This window comes from Rhea americana, unplaced genomic scaffold, assembly GCF_003343005.1.
Source record: "Rhea americana isolate MKP2758 unplaced genomic scaffold, rheAme1 scaffold_35, whole genome shotgun sequence".
NCBI classification, from domain to species: Eukaryota; Metazoa; Chordata; class Aves; order Rheiformes; family Rheidae; genus Rhea; species Rhea americana.
In genome coordinates, this window is record NW_028186479.1 from 5449350 (window position 1) to 5470245 (window position 20896).

Genomic DNA, 20896 nt, shown 5'->3' on the forward strand with positions numbered 1-20896 from the left:
TACATCTGCCCCCTTTAACTCTATCAGCTATACTGATTCTCCTACACTTTCAGAAGACTTGAAAGGGTAGTTACCAAAGCTACGGCTGTACCACTTCACTACATACGCCTGCAGTTATCCAAAGCACTTGAATACCAGGTTTCTAGAACAGCTCTGCAGACACACTTTATTTTCTATACCAGAGGCACAGCTTTCCAACGTTTCTATTAAATATCAAGTATTTCCCTTACCAAACTGCCTTTCCGCCTCGCTGCCTTTTGGCGTATTTTGAAGGACTTTTTCCTCAGCTGCTCAGCTTGTTCGTATCTGAAAACAGTTACAGAATGTTATGCAATGCTAGCAGACTGCCAAATATAGCATCAGTGGATATTTTGGGTAGTATGCCTAGAAAGCTTCTAAGTTGCTTGAGAGAATAAATTCCTTTCCATTCCAAAGCCTCTTACTAATTCTTGACAAAATTTACACTTTTTGTCAAAGGCAAAAATATCTAAAACACTTAGGGATGAACAGTGCTCTTCCTACATCTCTAATCTGTTAGGTTCTGGGAGTCCTGAGTACAAAGGTTCAGCCTACTGGGTGGCCTGCTACAAGACTACACAGGGGATGCTCACTTTTACACTGGGAGGTAGAAAACTCCACAGAAGAGCCACAGATGCATTCTGGTTTCAGGAAAAAACTCAGGTAAGTTATTTTTGTATGACCTCTGCATGAAACAAAAGCACCAGTACAGTTAATCTTACTTGTTCTGCTTTTGGTACAAGGTTGCAAGGGCATCAAGTTCCCGGGCTACTCGAGGATGTTCAGCTCCATAAGCATTTTCAGAGATTTCCAGCGCCTGCTTATATAGCTGTTCAGCATTTCCAAACTTTTTCCACTGAACATAAACTCCTGCTAGCTGGTGGAGTGACTGTGCCACCCTTGGGTGGTCTGGATCCAGCGCAGTCTCTCGAATCTCCAAAGAACGCTGGAGAGGAGCTACAGCCTGTAGTAGGGGAGCTGAGAATATGATGGCAGTAGGCAACATTCTGTATGCTACAATAGTTTAACAAGTGCCGAAGAAAGTACATGCTGAGCTCTGCTTAATTTGTCTGCTTGCTGTTACAACACTTTTTAAATGTACTTACCTGACTGAGAAGACCTAAGTCCTTAAGAAATCGTCCCAGGGTCTCATAAAGATCAGCCAGGCAGATCATACTTTCCTCTCCCTCACAGCTTTTTTCATATTCTTTCAGAGAGTCAAAATATTCAGCTGCCATAGAACTCTTATCTTTCCCAACCAGCTGCCAGTAACTCAGCAATTCTGCAAAATGTCCCCTGTTTTAATAAAGAAGTAAGAAGCTCATCTTATCTCTGAAATCTCTCTCTTCAGATTCATGCTAGGCTAAAAGAAGAAAAGAAAAGGGCTATAAGCATGAATTTTCTCTTTCTGCTCAAAAACGCTGTAGACACAATTCATGGAGACTACTGCTGTACAACAGCAGTATTTATTCCTTTACTGGCCCCCATTTGTAACAGCATAGAAAGACAGATGATTTATATAACAGCATCACCAACAGATTAATATTCTAGCCTCTTACTACTTTAAGTTCCTGTCATTTACCTTTGAAAGGTAATAACTAGAGATTACCTCACATTTCATGTGCTTGATAAAAAATTACTTTGAAATGTTTATACCGGTCAAAGCAGTGGCTACTTTTGTACCTTTTGTAAAGGTTCTGGGATACAAAGAGATTCAAAAGACACTTGTGTAGCTTTTGTTTGTCACCCTGTTGTTGGAAGAGCCAGGGAAGTTCATCTGCACTTCTCCAAGTCACTCGGTCTCGACTATTGAACGAAAAGTACACAAAATACAAGCTGTGAGAGGCCAAATACAACTTGTCAATTTGATGTGAAAGCTAGGCAAGCATATAAATGCCATATCTGAACAAACCACACTTGCTTAAACAGACTTCTATGTGAACTGTGTACTCCACTTTTTCACCTCTTCATTTTAACTTCACCTCAAAGTACCCTGCACCCCCACCAGACAGCAGCTACTCCCTCCCCTACAGGCTGATCTGTGTCTGCTAGCAGATCGGCACCCCCACAGCAACCAGTTGTCCTGTTGTGCCTCCTTCCCTGGGGCTTTCTCTGGCCCACTTTGCTTTCTGCTACTCAACAGTGTGTGCTTTGAGGAGCAAAGAGCAGTAGATCCCAGGCAGAGTTGGGACACACTAATTCAGGACTGTAAAGGCAAATCAGTTATCAGGCTGGACTTGACCTGGATGAGGGGACAGAGTGCCTCCTCAGCAAATCTGCTGATGACACCAAGCTGGGAGGAGTGACTGATACACCTGAGGGCTGTGCTGCCATTCAGAGAGACCTGGACAGGCTGGAGAGCTGGGCAGAGAGGAACCTCATGAGGTTCAACAAGGGCAAATGTAGAGTCCTGCACCTAGGGAAAAATAACTGTAGGTACCAGTACAGGCTGGGGGCTGACCTGCTGGAAAGCAGCTCTGCAGAGAAGGACCTGGGAGTGCTGGGGGATGACAGATTGACAGTGAGCCAGCAAGGTGCCCTTGTGGCCAAGAAGGCCAATGGTATCCTGGGGTGCATTAGGTTGCCAGCAGGTGGAAGGAGGTGATCCTGCCCCTCTCCTCAGCCCTGGTGAGGTCTCATCTCGAGGACTGTGTCCAGTTCTGGGCTCCCCAGGACAAGAGAGACATGGAGCTACTGGAGAGAGTCCAGCATAGGGCTACGAGGGTGATCAGAGGGCTGGAGCATCTGCCCTGTGAGGAACGGCTGCGAAAGCTGGGCCTCTTCAGCCTGGGGAAGAGAAGACTGATGGGGGATCTTATCAGTGTGTACCAGCACCTGAAGGGAGGGTGTCAAGGGGACAGGGACAAACTCTTTTCAGTTGTCCCATGTGACAGGACAAGAGGCAATGGGCAGAAATTGAAGCATAGGCAGTTCCACCTGAACGTGAGGGGGAATTTCTTCCCTGTGACAGTGACGGAGCCCTGGCACAGGTTGCCCCGAGAGGTTGTGGAGTCTCCTTCTCTGGAGATCTTCAAGGCCCGCCTGGATGCAACCCTGTCTAACATGCTCTAGGTGACCCTGCTGAGNGAACGTGAGGGGGCATTTCTTCACTGTGACAGTGACGGAGCCCTGGCACAGGTTGCCCCAAGAGGTTGTGGAGTCTCCTTCTCTGGAGATATTCAAGGCCCGCCTGGATGCAACCCTGTCTAACATGCTCTAGGTGACCCTGCTGAGTGGGGAGGTTGGACTAGATGATCTCCAGAGGTCCCTTCCAACCTTACTGATTCTATGATTCTATGAACCTGCAACCTTTCAGCTGTTTTACTGGACCTCATCTTGTGTATGTGTTTATCACTTGCCAAATTCAAGGAGGTCTTTCCTTTTTTCTTCAAGCAACCTCAAATTTCCTAGTATTTACTGGGAGCTAAAAACGTGCATGGGAGTAGTTAGCACAAAATGAATTCATGCCCTGTCTTATCACACAATAACCTTTTTGGATGACCACCATACCCAGCATATCCTCAATTTTTTCCAAGATTAGGAAGCAATATATCAATGAGCTGCTAAACTGAAAATTATTATTTTTAAGGGTTCATTTGCAAGGATAATTTACAATACTGAGTCAAAGAAGCCTGCTATACAAGCCTGCAATTTAGCACATCTTCAGGAACTCTTACTTACCTTAGCTGCATGGTGAAATAGTCTACTAGTTTCTGTCTATAGGCAGAAATAGCATTTTCACTTTCCATACATTCTAATTTCACCATTTCCCAAGCCTAAGGAGAAGAGAATTGAGAGAAAGAAAATGCATTTAGTTTGGTTATTAAGCTCTCATGATTCACAGCAAACTGTATGAGATTTAATTATGAAACCAGTCACGTGCTGTGGAATGAAAATCTTTCCATGACAAAGGTACTATAAACAGATCATCTTGTATTAGACCAAAGCTCAGGTTATTCAGATCATTTTCCATTYTCCTTCAGTTCTGCTTGTTTTTGAGGAGATCTGGAGTCAACAACTAATGGATCAGAACTCTAGTCTAAAGGTATGGAATGCCAGGTTTTCAGCTGGTGAACAATACCAACCAGTATTGATACCACAGCTCTAATAGTTTTCAAGGGGATTCTAACATTAGACTAGAAGTTAAAGAAAACAGAAGAGAGTATAAATATATGAATGGCTATCTAGCTAATACAACAATTTATCTAAAAATCAGCAGAGGCTTAGAGTGTAACAAAGCAAGAATCTGTGAGTAACTGAATTTCTCAAAGGGGAAGACAGGAAACCAAGATGAATATCTGCTGAGATGTAACTAGTTGTAAAGCTGAGTAAACACAAATGGACTCAAACGCTCCCCACATTTAACTTAATACAGTCAAAACCAGAGTCTGCAACCAGAGTCTGAAAGCTTTTGCACTGCTGAAGTTTCACTTACACATGTTTAGAATTATAAAAATTACCTGGAGGTGCTGGAATTTTAGCAAACCACAGCCATACGTCAGCAAACACATTTTGTGCAGGCTGTGAACGAGCGAGGCTAGCATTGCAGAAGACAGTTCAGGATAAAGTTCCATCAGTTCTGACTCACTCATACCATTGTGGCTAACACCAATAACACACAGAACCTACAGAAAGCAGAAAAAGTACCTTGCACACTTAGCAATATTTGCAGCAGAGTTCAGTTAGCCTGAAATTCTAAGAAAAATACTGTGTATCATTGTATAACTTTATGCGCTAAGAACAAAACTACTTACATTAACTCTTTCCCTTTTCTGTCCTCAAAGAACAATCCTCAGTGATAATGGATTAGTATTTTAACTGACATCTATGACAAAAAATGGCTCCAGAAACTTTCCTCCGAAACATTTCAGCTAACAGTAATTCTATTATCATAAGGGACTTTCACCTAAGTAAAGCATGCCAAAGTTTTCACACCGTCAGAACCAAAACACTACTGGAATTTCTAGTAATTGTTGAGGATCATTTCCTAATTCAATAAATGTTCCACACAACTCAAGGAAGTTCTGCAGAAGCATGGAGAGGAACCACAAAACAAGTGGTGTCTTGTATTCACAAGATATTGTGCGTTGATTATATTTACCATGCTCAAATTAGCTTATCAAAAGAAGGTTCAGTAGTAGTTTGATATGCAAAACAAATTCTGATAATGGAGTTTCTCTGGTTTAGCAGGTAATTGTTATAAAGGTCTTGTCTAAAAAGTAAATCTAAATGAATTTATATTAGAAATGTGGTGTAAAATTTTAGCAGATATAATAGTTAATCATTGGATTAGGACACCAAAKGTAGTGCTGATGTTACATTATGCAATAGCGCCACGGTTCTGTTCTACTTTTGATAATACCTTAGTTGAAATTTAAGACAAAGAGGTCACAACTGTCCCTTCTACACTAATAATGCAATGATCTCTGAATTGTACATAGGAACCAACATAAACCTGTATTTACTTTTCGTTTAATAAAAATTGTCTACAGGAAAGAATATACATTTCCTGTATAAACACTGAAGTATTCTCTTCTTACCTCTTTCAAAAGATCTTTCTCTTTGTCGTTCCTCAACGACTCTTGAACTGATCGCAGAACAAGCCTGTAGAGTGACACTGTGTCTTGACACTGGAAACACTGTTGAAGGGTTTCATCAATATTTCCTGTACTTCCAGCACTGAGCAGATGGACAAAAAGAGCATGGTTTAACAAATTCGATTTGGCTGAGCAAGATGAACTGAAACTACCAAAGAGCTCCATCTCAACAGTGATCTGAATTCCTACTGTGTTTAAAAGATGCACAGCACCTGGCAAGATCAAACCTGAAAGAGATATTCCTGAAGCCAACTGCTGTCATATTGCCTGATTTTTCTAAATATCTACAACATTCTTATTTCCTCCCAAAATACACTGTAGTGTTCTTTTCCTTCAACAGGAACACAGAATGAGAACATTAAGTTGGATAAAGACAGAAATACAAAACTAGATGCCGTAACTGCATTTAGTGTATATATGAAGCAAGACTTTCAACAGCAAGTAAGCATTCTAAAACATAAAATAAAACTCCCAAAATAATGAAAATCAGTCAACTCAACTACATTATTTAAGTATAATCTTTTGGGAGTCTCTATATTAAAAACAAGTATTTCTCAGCAAGATAAATCTAGGTTAATAATAAACTAATGCACTTATTACACATTCTGTTGCACAGAAAATTAGTTTTCTGAACAGCAGGAATTACAGGGCAAAATACTGTGTAAAGGATGGCAGACAAAACAATTACTGAGCTCCCTTTTAGACTTAAATATAAAGTGCAAACTACCTGGTACATCAGTAAACCCAACCAATCTCAATTAAAGCATGTAACAGAACAATACCAACTCCTCCAAATAACATTAAAAAGCATTAAAGCAACTGATACACCCAGAAAAAAAAGTAATAGAAAGAAAAAAAAAAAAAAAAAAAAAAAGGCTTAAAAACAGACAGATCAAACTATCTGGATTCACTCAGTATTAAAATTACAGAAATCACAGATTTGCTGATCTTTTCTCCTGTTTAATCCACAGTCAATGAAGGAGGAATAACTTTCTATTTTATTCTGCTATTTTTTCTTATATCAATGTATTTAAAAATGCAGCAAAGCTACTTGGCACTTTCTGACATAGTGATAAACATAGTAATTTCAGGATCATGTCAACTTACCAGGCAATAGTTTTACCCAGAAGAGTGACATACAAGGCATTGCAAGTTGTAGCAGAGCGACAGTGTCTCTCAAGCTTCTTCTCCTACAATATTTTAAGCAAAATTCTGTGGGCCAAGGTAAAATTAACCAAACCAATCAAAAGTTAATGATTTGACAAGAGTTGTAGATATACTTTTACATGTAACATCTGAAGAGTATGGTATAGTAACTATTGTAAGAAAATACTGTGTGTTTTTCCAGGTAGTGCAGCATACAGGTGAAAATTTCCTTTCAAGTTTAGGATCAAAAGAGTTACAGTCTAATCAACAGATTACTAAAGATGAAGATTATATTTCAGAATCAGTTCCCAAGGCAAAAAGACAAAATGCTTTTTTTCCACTTAACCAATCATTGTTAGGGTATTACGCGACACTAAAGCTTTTACGATTCCAAAATGAAAGAAAATGTTCACAGCAATATGTGCAATTATACACTTTTTTTCGTTGTTAATAATTTATGCTGGCTGTTCCATCTGTATTTGGTGCTATGAGCCTTAAAGTATAAAATATTCAAATCGCATGCTGTCCTGACCAGTACTGTTTATATTACTTTCTTCTGGCAGCTGTGCTTATTTCCTCTTTCCATGTTTTCATTAAAAGTTATAGCAGAGTGAGGTACTTGTAGTTTTAAAGAACTGCAACAGACATACCTGCTCTTTAGTCAATTTAACATTTGCAGAGTTACATTCTGCACTAATGAGAGATTTAACATCTTTGGAATTCAGTGGATCAAGATGAAGAGTGGGCCACAACCTTTCAGCAACAGAGAACAAAATTGCATTCAGACCTCATTAAGCAGCACAAAAAAGGAAAAAAAGACATAAAAGTTGTAAAGTTTTTTAAAGATTGATATCAAAGCAGTAATTGAACCTATTCCCTGCTACTAAGAAAGTCTAGCCTTCAAAAGTCAAAATTCCATTTTTAGCCTTATCCTGAATCTACTCACTGTACACTGCTCTTGATGTGCATGTGACTACACTTAATATTCRCTTTCACATGCTCATGTGGAAAGATCCAGCAACATAAAACAAAAGCACAGTTTCACAACAGTTAAAATGTGTTCTCATTGCAGTATCAAAAGAGAAGCTTCCATCATCCTCTATGGCTCCAAAACCTGACTGYGTTCATTACATTTCCAGGCCTTGAGAAATTTGGCCTTTTGTTCTTCAACCAGTAAGGGTAATTTAAAATAGTAATTTTAACCCAGATTTCTTCGAAACGTCCCAGGAATATAACATACCTCCAAGCCTGTGGGCATGTTTCTACATTCACTGACACAATCATTCTTACGTTCACTGGTAGAGGATCTATCAGCCATTTCATATGCTTTTCAGCTTGCTTAAAAAAGATGATTTTGGTTACTTAATACACAGGTTGTTCAAAAAAAATTAAAAAGAACTAGAAGTTTATGGGTTTCATTAACAGTTTAGCTCAGTGAAAGGAGTCTTAAATTCTCCAAGGTCCTTAAAAATTGCTTAAGATCTAATTCTTGGTATGTATCAGCATGATTGGACACTATACAAAGCAGACAGAATACTATTATTCAAAAGCTCTCTGCATAAAGACTAGGCTATTTACATGCCTACTAGGTCAGCTCACAAGTCTGAACCTTTGGATAAATAATGTAACCAGACTGCTCAAACACTAGGGTGTTAAGACGCATCAAAAAAAAAAAAAACCCATGAATGTTACCTATAAAAATGATAGACTATTTTTAATCCACTACTTAAATCACTAATTGCACTAATGCACTAAATTAAAGCACTAACCACAAATTATTTTATGTACTCTTTATAGAAAAGTAAATGTTAATACTACTGTTACATAGATATCACTGAACCTACTGCACTCACAAAAGTTTGTTTTAGATTGGCAAACAGTAAATATTTTGAAAACATACCTGTATTTGGTCAATAGAATCAATAATTATAATAATGCTGCCTTGGTGACGTGCAGAAAGTTTTTCCAGCCAACGGGGAAACTCTTCCAGAAGTTTAGCTGGATCCAATGTCAAAGGTGACACTAACCAAGAATGTTGCATAAGCTGCAGAATTATAAACATAAATTAAAAATTCTATCTTAAATAACAACTAGCAGAGCTGAAGACAGACCTATCAACACAAGAGAAAAATCACTCCTTCTTGGGGCAATTTTTCTAGTCAAGCTCAGAGGTTGCTTTCCTGCTACTAGATGAAGAAAGCTGGCAAATGTTAAATCCAAAAAGTACTTACAGAACTCATTGCATAAATTATAGAGGGACAATTTTTATACAGTGCACAAAGGATTYAGAGATTTAAAAAGGCTTAAAAGTTGGACAGGTTTAAATATGCAGATTTCTAAAATACATGAGAAAATTGCAAGGGGCCCAYAATCGATTTTGTTTTTCTAAAGGCTTTAATCCTGTGAGGTCCTCAGTAGCATTATGCAAAGGAAAAAAAAAAAAAACTCAGATCCTGGCACACAAATACTCCGCATTTATTCCCCACATATCAAACACATACTTCAAAAATAAATTAACATAGGAGAGAGACTAGTCTAGGAACAATATGGTGCCAACTGGCAAATGCAGCCTCAGGTTTCTAAATGCACAGACAGAAGAGATACCACCTGCTTCTCTCTCTGGCCAGATGGCAGGAAATTTTGGAGGAAGTTTACATGGTTTCATAAGCCATCAATATTGGTCACTGTAAGCATAATTGCTAATGCCAATCTATTAAGAAAATCCCAGAGATGCTTTTTAATTGATCTGCATTCAACATATAGGATGAGAGCTCCCACTTCTATTATGCCCTTTGTCTGTGTTACTCTTAGCTGATGTAGAAAAGCCCATAAAAATTTGTATCTTTTGACACACACATACTGACACTACTTTCTAAAGAATCAAGCTATGCCAGGTAAGTAATAATATAGCATACCTTTAAAGTAAGGCGTTTTATTATCAGTGAAGATTCTGAACTGGTAGACATGGGCCTCCCCACAAAGTGATAAAGAATTAGTGTGTTTGGTGAATGCTTCTGCTGCAATTGAATCCTAATGACAGAAATAAAAAAAGCACCTAACAGACCACATTCTTGCACATATATTTTCATCTCAAATAAAAATAATCAGTTTTACTAAAGGAGATAAGGTATGTTACGGAGTGGTGTTTGGTATTTATCTTATCTTGCATAGTAAATCAGGCATTTTGTAAGCTATAAATGAACTTTTTATGTCAGTTTCCATTCTTGATCTCCCCAGAACTGGTAGCCATTAACAACTGCCCTTCCTGGCTCTAAACAGTCACATGTTACTGAGCTTTTAASAACCAATGACACTATTATTTTTAGGGCAGTAAATTCTATCGCAGCCTGCAAGTGACTGCAAAATGCATTTCTGGGACAAATTATTAGGTCAGATCCTTCCTTCCATTTGTTTCAGCAAAAGACTCCAAAGGACCCCACTTGGCTATCAGAGAAGGACAGAACTACTGAGTTACTGAAATCATCTATTAATGCTGTGCAAAGACAGATACATAGGCCTTTACAGTTGGAGTCACAGAGGTATTAAAACCTGTTGAGATGGAATTAGCTASTCAATTATTACAAATCTTTCCAGGATGTTTTCCTAACTTCAGTGCTTCTTAATCCCTCCCATTTTACTTCTAATTAAGCTGATATGATGCTTAAAATGTAATTGAAACCTTTTCCTTAAATTTCATACATGGAAAAATTATTTTTTAAACTACCATTTTGACAGAAGGAGAGATTTCCCAGAGCCTGGTCCTCCTGAGACAAGCAGAGGTGGAATAGGTGCTGGTGCTGCTACCAGGTCATTCAGACGTTCAAAATACTATAGGAAAGAAACAACCATTACAAAGTATTTCACTGTTTAAGGAAGGAATATACTGCTTGATATGGTAAACTGCCTAATTACAAAATGCATGTGCAGATTTATTGAGGTAAGAGGATAAATACTAAAACGTAACTCTATACATATGGAAATAACTTTATTAATGAAACACTGAAAATACTAAATTTATTACCTCGTTTAAAGAAAGCATAAAATACATGAATATGTTTTTTYTTTTTAATTTGGTTCAGTAGGAATTTTTAGGGCTAATAAACTGAGCTGGTGTTGTTATAGCAAAGCAGTTAGGTCCTGTTTGCCAGGACTTAGCTTTCAGAGTTGACATCTGCTATTACATTTTGAGGCACCAAGCAGACAAACGAGAAGTTTTCTTTCACCACATGAATGCCCAACAATGYTGTGGTAGAGTTCAGGGCCATAAAATAAAACCCTTTCATCCACTTGGGAGAAACAGTTTGTCACTGCACAGAGGAAGTAGAGGCTGGATTAAGGTGCACATATGTGTGTATTCTATCACTATTCTATTAAGTGTTCTAGTATGCAAAAAAGATGGCAAATTTTTCCAACCCCCTGCCAATACATGAATAATGAAATCAAAAGAAAAGCTGTGCTAATAAAACAGAGGTGCTAATAATTTAATCATAATAATAGAGAAACTTAATCCCTGTATTATAACACAACATCAAAGAACGTTGAACAAATTCAGCTGTAACATCAGTCTTTGCTACAGACCACTTTCAAGGTTCTTCTTCATACACTTATTCTACCTTCCCTGTATATACTCCTACTTTGAAATGTTTTAGAAATTTGATTTCAAATAGTGAGGAACTATGGAGTTACCAAGCAACTCTCTAAATTTTCCTGTGTTATTCTCACACATGAATGGCTAAAAGATCAGATGAAACCTTTTTATTATTGATCTTCAAAACTTAAGGTGTCAAGACAGAGCTCTCATTTCCTTCAAAAACACATTCAGAGCTTTTTCTATAGACTTCAAAAGCCTGGGACGCCCTATTTCTGGCATACAGTTACAGTGTTTTTCTCCAGTGCAGGAACAGCAATCACTTCTTCATCAATGCCACTCAGTAACAGGCAAACTGGCATAACTCCCAGAAAACAAGTATGTCATCTACATAATACATATGGTTTCTTCGAGCCAAAGGAATAACAGCCCTAAAAGGATGCTCTCAGACACAGTTCCCTCTGCAGAAGTGTATCTTGCCACACCAGAGACAAAGCGAGTGATAGCTTTCTCTTCATTTCATACATTTCTAAAATACTTACTTTCTCAAATCCCAGCTCACATGTTGAGTTAGAGGCCTGCTGGAAAGCTTCCATCTGTTCTTGTTCATCATGTGCATCCCACAGTACATCACCAAAAACTTCCTCTTCAGGAGTGTTCGACTCTTCCTTATTACCTAAATCCTTGCCTTCTAGTTCTGTCATTTCACAGCCCAATATATCCTGAGTAACAAGAAAACTAGAAGGAAAAAATTGCAACTGCAGTTCTTAAGTACAGGCACTTCTGATACTCTTCTCAATTCCACTGTATATGATTGCAACTCTACTAACACCAGTAGGCCCATTCCCTTTTAGGCTAGCAGCAAACATAACTAAATGGGTAATTAAATGATTCCAAGTGAATATTCAATGCACAGATCTCAGGACACTGGTTTTAGCTTCTCAGGGGAAGCTACTCATCACAGGAGAGGATAAAGACTATGCAGTCTCTCCTTATCCCATGATATGAAATATGATGTTAACAGAGAATTTACAACCTATCTGATCCCTTTCTACTGCTTCTGCCCTTGGGTACTGCCCAATTGGATTTTCTTCCCACTTGCAGAGTTTCTTGCTAGCCAGCTACTAATGATAAAACACATGAAGACCTTTGAATTACATTAAAGTAGCATTTAGCAATCACAATGAGATTTTAAAATCAGAAATCAGAGTAGTAACAGAAAAAGGTGAAATGCATCAGGTATTCTACCTGTTTAATTATCTTTTCCACACAATTATAGATTTCATATGCTCCTTCCTCCACACTTCCCATATGATCAATCATCTGAAAAAGTAAATGGCAAGGCATGTAACAACTCTGAAACTAATGGGGAACAGTATTTATGACTTCCCACAAAAACATTCTAACATATTCAAATTCCATTCTGTTTTACTTCTTAGGTAGGTTTCATCTTGTCTAAGTATTTGAAAATTTGGCATCTAGTCTCAGCTGTCTCAACAGTCCTCTCTATAGAGATTAAAGTCAAGTGATCTATGTTCAGATGAAAGGAATCTCTCTAGAGGTAATCTCTTTCCTTCCCCTCCGCCCCAAGTGGCTACAGAGGGAATTTGGACAAACAATTTTTCCTAGATTTAGATGGCTAAACATAGGTGAGAAACTTTATCTCTATAGCACATGGGTTTTTTTCCAGTGAAAATGCAGTGGGTTTTCTTTCTTGCTAATGAAAATTTCATAATCTTCATAAAATGAGCTTCATCTATCTACTCATATAATTGTATTACACACATCCAGAAAGAGTGCAATGCAATTTCTCCTAAAATGTGATGCTACTAGCACTCTCTTGTTCATAACAGGAAAGCAGCCTTTTAAAACTCAGGTATCTTTAAAGTGCCATACCTTTGCTTTGTTCACATAACAAATTTGCTCAATTAACTGCTGCACCAAGACTGAGCTCTCTTTGTCATCTTCCATTCTGTGGTAAATCACACGGGGCTTTTCTTCTGGATTTCTCAAGAAGGCTTCTTCATAGTCCTCCAACAAACAACTAGATTGGAAATCAGCATTCTTGTGCTATATTACACTGCTGTAGTAAATAGTTCAATCAACACAAGCTCCGAAGACAGGTTTCACTGCAAAATCTAATTCAAAGGTCATACCTTTTCACAAGGTCAACCAAGTATTTCAGCAGAGAATTTAAGATAAACTCTGAAGCAAGGAACAGCTAAAAGAATAATTTCTGCTATTTGTATCAAAAACATCAAAATCATTTATTATTTTTTACGTTGCTGCTTTTTAAATCAAAACTTGATGTTCCTGTCACATTACTAAGTGAAAACTAATTGTCCTGCATCAAAATAACATGGATTCATATGTGATGAATGAGTGTCACATTTACGTCCTGCCATCACTTATTTGAAAGCTCTGTTCTTCTTCTTGATGTTTTTAGGAAAAGTTCCTTCATATTTATTAAGACATAGGCCAGGTCTCTTAGTCTGTACTAGTTGAAATGGAGAATTATAGATCTCTGATCTCAAAAGCACTTTGTATGTGTAAAGGAATAATCACCTCGATTCCATGTTGTTATACCCAGTGATCTATTGCTGTTCTATAGAAGGTATTATACAACTATGTAATGGCAGATCTCTTACACATTATTTTCTTCATATGAGCACTACAATTTTCATCATAGTTTTTGTACAAGAAGACTCTATAAATGAATATTGTTGGCAGAAAACCCTCCTGAGGTTTTTTGAGACACTTTTCAATATGGATTTCATTCTTAAACGCTTGTGGCCCACATACAAAAAACTTGTGGCCCACTATTTGGCAACAGTCTTTCAGGGTGCCAATGGCCCCTCACCTGCTAACACATTCTTCTTCCTAAGGGCATAAAAGTATGGCAGCTCTAGCCCAATTCCTCTATGAACACAAATCAAAATTTTCTGTAGTACCTGACTGTTCCCTGAGGCACTCCACTGCTGTAACTCTTAGCTACTAGTATCTCAAGCTAGCATTTAGTTCTCTAGGGAAAGATGTTTTACAGAAAGAAACAGCAGGTCTAGTTAATACAAGAGCTCCATTAATATGGCAGTTGTGAAATGTGAAACTTAACATATTTACTGATTATTACTTTCATACAGATGTTCTGGAATAATCACTCCATGATCCTGAATATTATCTTTTCTGAACCCTTTTTTCTGTTCTTCAGTGAAAGGAAAAATACAACAGAAATAATCCTAATGGATGGAAATAACCTTAGTTCAGTGTTTCTCATTTAGGAAGTCATGGTTCTTCTAGAAAGTTAGCCAATTACTCACTGAACAAATAAAAAAACACTGCAATACTATTTGTTATAAAATACCATTACTTTAGTAAACAAAGCTATAAAGGGCTAGTGTAAGTTGCCATATAGAAGAGCCATGAAATCAATCCAGAAAGAGCCAGAGAGAGAAAATAACACGTAATAGAATAAAACTGAAATAGTATAGACAGGCTTAGGGATAGATAAAGAAATGAAAAACACAGAATAACATTCATCCCAACTATCTTCAATTCCTTCAATTCCTAAGATTCCAGCAATATGCACAGCAGAGAGCTGTTCTTGGAAGGCATAAAATTTGCGTATTGTTATGAAGACATCTTTCATGCTGCATTTTAATAGAACCTATAGCTAGAAGAAGAAAGGAAATGTTATGAAGCTGATACATTCTGTGAACTGTCTACACTAGTAAATCTGAAGTTTGAAGGAGTATGATTTAGAAGCTACTAGCTTAGGAAATGTACTGAGCAAAGGATCACATACATTTAAATAAGCTATGCACTCTGCATAATTGCCAGTTTCCCTTTGCTTCACTAGACCAGAAAATACTTACCTTGGCAAAGTTAAATGTAAGAGCAAAATGACTAATGAACTTTTTTCAATTTCCCATTTTCTTACATCCTTAAAATGACTTTCATTTTCTGCTGGAAAATGAATAACTTGAAAGAAGTATCCCATTGTTTCACAGATTCTTTGAAGTTTTGGTGAGTAGTTCTGAAAGCAAATTTGAATAACTGTGCTTTATTACTAAATCTGCATAACAGTAAGGATTGCTAGATAAATCACAGTTCCTTTCCTCTATGCAGTTTCTTCCCCTGAAGTCCTTGACAATATTACCTCCAACTTCACTGAAATCAGTTACTAAAGCTTTTGTGGAATATTGGAGGAATTTTTGAGTAAGTTTCACAGTGGAAATGAAACTCAGCATATCAGTTAATGCAAGTTTGTGAGGTTCTCACCCTAATGAAGATGTCCACTTCTGGTTGAGTCTCTTCAGTACTAATAATAAAACATCTTACTGTGTTACTCCACAGAGAGTGGGAAAACAGAGGCGTAACCTGTAACAAACTAGCAACAGCAGCATCCCAGTCATCTGCAAACAAAAGAACGGAGTCAGAGATCTTCAGATCTGACTACATTATATAGCAGATAAAGTCACTTCTTAACATTATGAATACTCCACTTTATCTAAAATAGTAGTAACATTTTCACTCAACTCTTTTTGATTTAATTTTTAAATTTTCAATTTAAAGGACTCATATAATTATATTTTTATAAAACCATATAATTTGACAATGTGGCAAAACATAATAGTGTTAAATATATTCATGTTATCACCACAGTCATATTTCCTTTAATGGATGGATGAAATGTATCCACAAAACCAAGTTGATGGTTGTAAAACAAAASAAAACATCCAGGAATAATAAAAATCACCCATAATCTACTTTTTTTTTCAGTTTTACATGTATTTCAGTTAAACCATGCTAATAAATACCAGTGAAATAATATGGAAAGTTCTTCTTCTTGAGATAAAGTCCCTTGCTTTCCACATTTGTATCGTATGTCAATTCACTGTAGAAATAAGGAACTTTAAAAACTTCTCTTGCTACTCATTTTGTGATTGTGATTACTAAAAGGGATACACTGCCCTTTCAGTACCATCTGGCATGATGACAGGATTAGTATATGAAGTTGGAGGCACCAAAGAGCAGACCCGTCCCTTCAACTTCGCACCGAGAGATTTCTGTATCAGAGCCTGAGAGACTGAACAAAAAAAGGGAGGAACTACCTTCAAAGCCAATGCTAAGGACAGTTTCTAGGGGTTCCACAAGCAGTGGAAGAAAGCAGAGCACCAGAAGACAACTTGCAAGAGGCCATGTGGCAAACACTGTTATACAACAAGAACTATTGATATCAACAGTGTAATATTTGAATTATTAGATATAACTAATAATTTCTTGCACRGATTCATGTAATAATGTATACATCCTGGTCTTGCAGTCAGATTTCCAAGAACTACCCCCTAAGCTGAGTCAAAAACTGCAAATCCAACAAAAAAATAGGGAAACAGTTCATGCTAATACCCACATAACATTTATACTGAAGTAGAGAATTTGAATTAAAAAAGAAAAAATGAATGCCAACAGACACGGAGAGAGAGAGAATCTTTCTTGATCAGTATGAATAAAATGGTATTTGGTTTATTCACAGTGAAGCACTATTTACTGGTATTTGCTAAAATCACTGCTGCACATACCATAGTCATCAAATATATAAACACAACCTGGCATGTACACCATTACTTACCTCTGTTTATGTTCGCAAATGGTCCCTCAACATCTATAGAGCTATGAGCAAATTCAGGTCCTCTGAAAGACTGCTGAAGTTGCATCATACTACCCATGGATGGTTCACTTCCCAAAGCTCCTCCATTCCAGTATTCAGATTGCACCCCAGAAGCTAAGAAGTGAAAAACAAACAAAAAAGCCTTCATTGTCAGTAAACAAGGTAAAATATCAATCCTAAATTCTCTAGCTGAAACCTGCTCTCACATGCAAATGATTRTAATTTTTTTTTCCTTTAGCAGATTCACTCGCACCTTTGTGTACTCTAGCTCTAAATGGGCATTAGTCCAAAGCCACTGAGAAGTCAGGCAGCTAAAGGAAGAGGCAAACAGAATTTGTTATTACATGGATTGCTCTCATCTGTTGGGTTCAAATGCTGACTTGGATCACATAAAGGAAAACAATTCACAGTATTGTTGCAGTCATTTATGCACATTATAAAATCTTTGTTCAACTTTTGTTCAGGAAAGTTCTGCAATTAAAACAGCATGAAGTGGCTGTAGGTCAGGATTGAAATAAATTTTCCGCACTGTGTGAAAGAGCTTTCACAGTATCTCTTTGCCATATGCTTGGATTGCAGCTCTGCCAACCAATATGTAACTTTCAAGGCACTAAATAAAACTTACATTTTGAAAATAAGGAAAATGAGAAAGATGTAGAAAAACATAGGAAGGGAAGCAAAAATTCAGAAATGAATTTAACAAAAAAAAAGGACAGAAAAAGCATGCAAAGGAAAACAAGATGATCTGTATCTGGGGTGGGGCAGGGGGAGAGAGATTATCAAATGCATAATTATGCACACAGCCAATCACTTCATTCTGAAATACTTCTAGTTTTAAAGATTGCCCATTTGTACTCTTGAAAGACACAAATATTGACATATCTTAATAACCAAAGTGAAGGTAATGCAACAGCACTTGAATGTAGGATTTCCACAGTAAGCATTTGCAGTGCAATAAGTAACAGTCCTTACCTGTGTTAAGGTGCTGTCTGCTACAATTATTGCTGTATTTTGAATCAGATGCAAAGCCAGAGGATTAATCACATACCTATCTGAATCCATCCCTTGTTATGCTACCACTCACAGCATAGGCAAGCTTTTGCCCTGTATGTCATTAAGTTTGCTAGGTCTTCCCTTTCAAAAAATTATTTGATGAAATGATTCTTTCGGTGAGTTCACATTTGTTAAATATCTAATTGCTATTTTGAAGAGTTTGGCAGCTGAGCCTGGAATACTTCATCATCCATGGACAGTAAGCCCATCTAAGATACCCTCTAGTTTCGACTGCGCACTTCTGGATCTTTTGGAACATAATCTCTTAAGAACTACAATCAAAGAATGCAGAAGAAAGCTCAGAAGAGAACATGAAATTCAGAGCTGTTTGTGGAACAACTTCAAGAAAGTTTCAAGTCACTCTCTCCAGATAATGTTCCATTTTCTTCATTGATCCATGAGTACAACCAGAAATTTAGAGTCTCCACAATATAAACTACAGTTGTAAAGTCAGTTCCCTTTATTCTTTGCTTTTGAACACAGATTAATAAACCTTTTATCAAGAGAATATAAATATTTGTCTTATGCTTTATCGGTCATAGACTTCAGTCATATTTCAACATAAAATGCAAAGGACAGTATTCTTACCTGTAACATCTGTACAATTATCATCAGAATCAGACTCTTCAGGATCAAACACTTGAATTCCTTGGGCCTGAAGCCTCTGAAGTTTTGCTTCTAGCTCTCGTTTGGCCCTCAGTAAGTCCTGAATCTCATTTTCTTTAGTTTCCCTAAAAATCTATGAGTAGGAAAAAAATAGTTTTGAAGTATAAACCATAAATCTCTGGAAATCCAGTAACAGTTCCTGGATGTGTAAGTTTTTAGTATTCACTTAGCAGGGAAAGGTTTGAAAATGTGAACAAAAAGCTATCAGGAGCTTAAAAAATAGTTAGAAAACATAGTTAGAAATTATCTACTATTAAAACTTTACTCTTTTAAACCTTAGCATATCATTCTGAAAAATAAGTCTGCCTTAATATGAGAAATTCATTAAAAATGAGGAGTAATTTTCTTGATCTTTGAAAGTTTAGTGCTTTTTAAAATCATTATATAATAACTTTTTTCAAAGGTCTCCATTTACTTTTCAAGTGTTTTTATATTTACATATAGTCTTGCATTTATTTTTGATTGCTGTGGTAATTTAAATTTTCTAAAATAAGAAATGMTCAAGCATCTCCAGCTGTCCTGTTTGTACAATATTAGCATCATAAAAGAGCAAAACATTAACACTGATTTAAATACAAATAGCAGAACTACTCTTTAAGTCTGATTTCTTGAAGAAGGTCAAAAAACATTTCTCTTTTTATGTATCTACCAGACACTAACACCTGTTACACTTAAGGATGTCAGTAATCTTGAAAACAGTGCAAAAAACGGCCATATTGCCTTATTATGGGTGGTAGAAGGATCAGTATCTGCAGCAAGGGTAAAGCAGAAGCATCCACTTGGCCCTTCCAGTTATTCTAAAGGTAAAGCCTTTCCACTTTTCCTTAGTTCGGTGTTGTCTTTTAGCAGCCGAAAGAGATGCACCACATGTGCTTTTCTCTCTTGCAAGCTAAAAGTGTTAACATTACAGTGCTAAATATGCAATTGCTCAGAAAGAATTAAAGTCTGTGTTTAAATCTACACATTCCTTCMACAAGTAACAGTCGAGCAGCCTGTTTTCTTGTCACCCTCAGGTATAAAAGTTGTGAGGACCAGTATCAGAATGACACAGGAATTTAGTTTCAGATTCACCACTGCATAGTCTCTTTTTAATACATAACAAGTGATTTTCTTTAAATTTTGTCTTAGTTTTCCAGAGAAGGTTGGTAGGATTATCTTGAAGGAAAAAATCAGYTATAGCGATGATACTGCAACTTTTTTAAGAAGGAGAGGTCCTCACGAAGGCTATCGCAGAAGAGTTCATCGGGCGAATGGGACTGAGTGACATCTTCACCTTTTTTTGGTCACTTCCCCAGAGAAAGAAGAACGAAGCCRTACCTTGAACTGCCTTTTGACTTTGTCTCGATCATGTTCAAACGTAGCAGCTCTCTCCATGGCTTGGTATTTGGCTTCCAACGCGCTCTCCTTCTCTCTAAGTATTTTCTGGTACGTTTTCTGAAGGGCCTGGAAAGATTTAACCCGCCGTTACTCCGACAGTAAGCGGAGGAGGCTGCTAGCGGGTTAGCGGCAGATTGGTTTTGCGCTGCGGAGGTCTAAACGGGGTCTAAACGCCTCGGCCTCCCTCCGGCAGCCGCCTCCCGCCCGCCGGCCCAGACGCCTCCCGCCCGCCTCCTCGACGCCGCCGGGCCTCCTTCGGGAAGGACAAGCCGCCCGCCGCCTCCGCGCCACGCGCAGCTTCTCCGGGAAGCAGGAGAAAGCGCCCTGGGTGGCGGCGGCGGCAGCCTCGGGGCGCGAAGGCGCCGTGGCAGCCCACGGCCTCCCGCCCGCCCGGCGACGGCCACCTGCAGCTCCGCGCGCAGCCGCTTGTTCTCCCGGTCCAGCTTGGCCTCCTTCTTCACCATGGAGGCCACCTCGTTGTTCTTGCTGACGCGGAAGATCTCGTACTCCTTCTTGAGGCGCTCGTACTCGGCCGCGCACTCCAGCTCCTGCACCGACGCCGTCGACTTGAAGCTGGCGCCCAGGAGGCCGCCGGGCCGCGCCGCCCCGACGCGCCGCAGGGAGCTGCGCAGCAGCCGCGCCTTGGGCTTCACCTCCACGGGGATCTCGCACGCCTCGCCGCCGCCGCCGCCGTACGTGTCCTCGATCACCTCCCCGGCGCCGCCCGCCGGGCTCACCAGCGACGACGCCGTCCCCATGGCCGCCGCGGCGGGGAGGGAGGGG

The 20896-nt window shown here is 38.5% G+C and overlaps 1 protein-coding gene across 1 annotated transcript in view; it reads right to left on the reverse strand.

The window, feature by feature from the left end:
• The window catches only part of NPHP3 (nephrocystin 3), a 30615-nt gene extending 9725 nt beyond the window's left edge, over positions 1 to 20890 (reverse strand). Inside the window, exons 1-22 of the mRNA XM_085311864.1 lie at positions 20518 to 20890; positions 20054 to 20179; positions 18659 to 18809; positions 16979 to 17131; positions 15628 to 15761; positions 15222 to 15382; positions 13246 to 13393; positions 12598 to 12672; positions 11892 to 12071; positions 10486 to 10589; positions 9677 to 9791; positions 8662 to 8805; positions 8002 to 8099; positions 7412 to 7514; positions 6723 to 6805; positions 5559 to 5697; positions 4479 to 4643; positions 3700 to 3794; positions 1702 to 1824; positions 1125 to 1314; positions 741 to 982; positions 231 to 306 (exon numbers count right to left, since the gene is read on the reverse strand). Coding sequence (XP_085167990.1) covers positions 231 to 306; positions 741 to 982; positions 1125 to 1314; positions 1702 to 1824; positions 3700 to 3794; positions 4479 to 4643; positions 5559 to 5697; positions 6723 to 6805; positions 7412 to 7514; positions 8002 to 8099; positions 8662 to 8805; positions 9677 to 9791; positions 10486 to 10589; positions 11892 to 12071; positions 12598 to 12672; positions 13246 to 13393; positions 15222 to 15382; positions 15628 to 15761; positions 16979 to 17131; positions 18659 to 18809; positions 20054 to 20179; positions 20518 to 20871 — 3159 coding nt within the window. The 5' untranslated portion in view covers positions 20872 to 20890. The remainder of the gene's footprint in view (positions 1 to 230; positions 307 to 740; positions 983 to 1124; positions 1315 to 1701; positions 1825 to 3699; positions 3795 to 4478; positions 4644 to 5558; positions 5698 to 6722; positions 6806 to 7411; positions 7515 to 8001; positions 8100 to 8661; positions 8806 to 9676; positions 9792 to 10485; positions 10590 to 11891; positions 12072 to 12597; positions 12673 to 13245; positions 13394 to 15221; positions 15383 to 15627; positions 15762 to 16978; positions 17132 to 18658; positions 18810 to 20053; positions 20180 to 20517) is intronic.
• Positions 20891 to 20896: the final 6 nt, after the last annotated feature.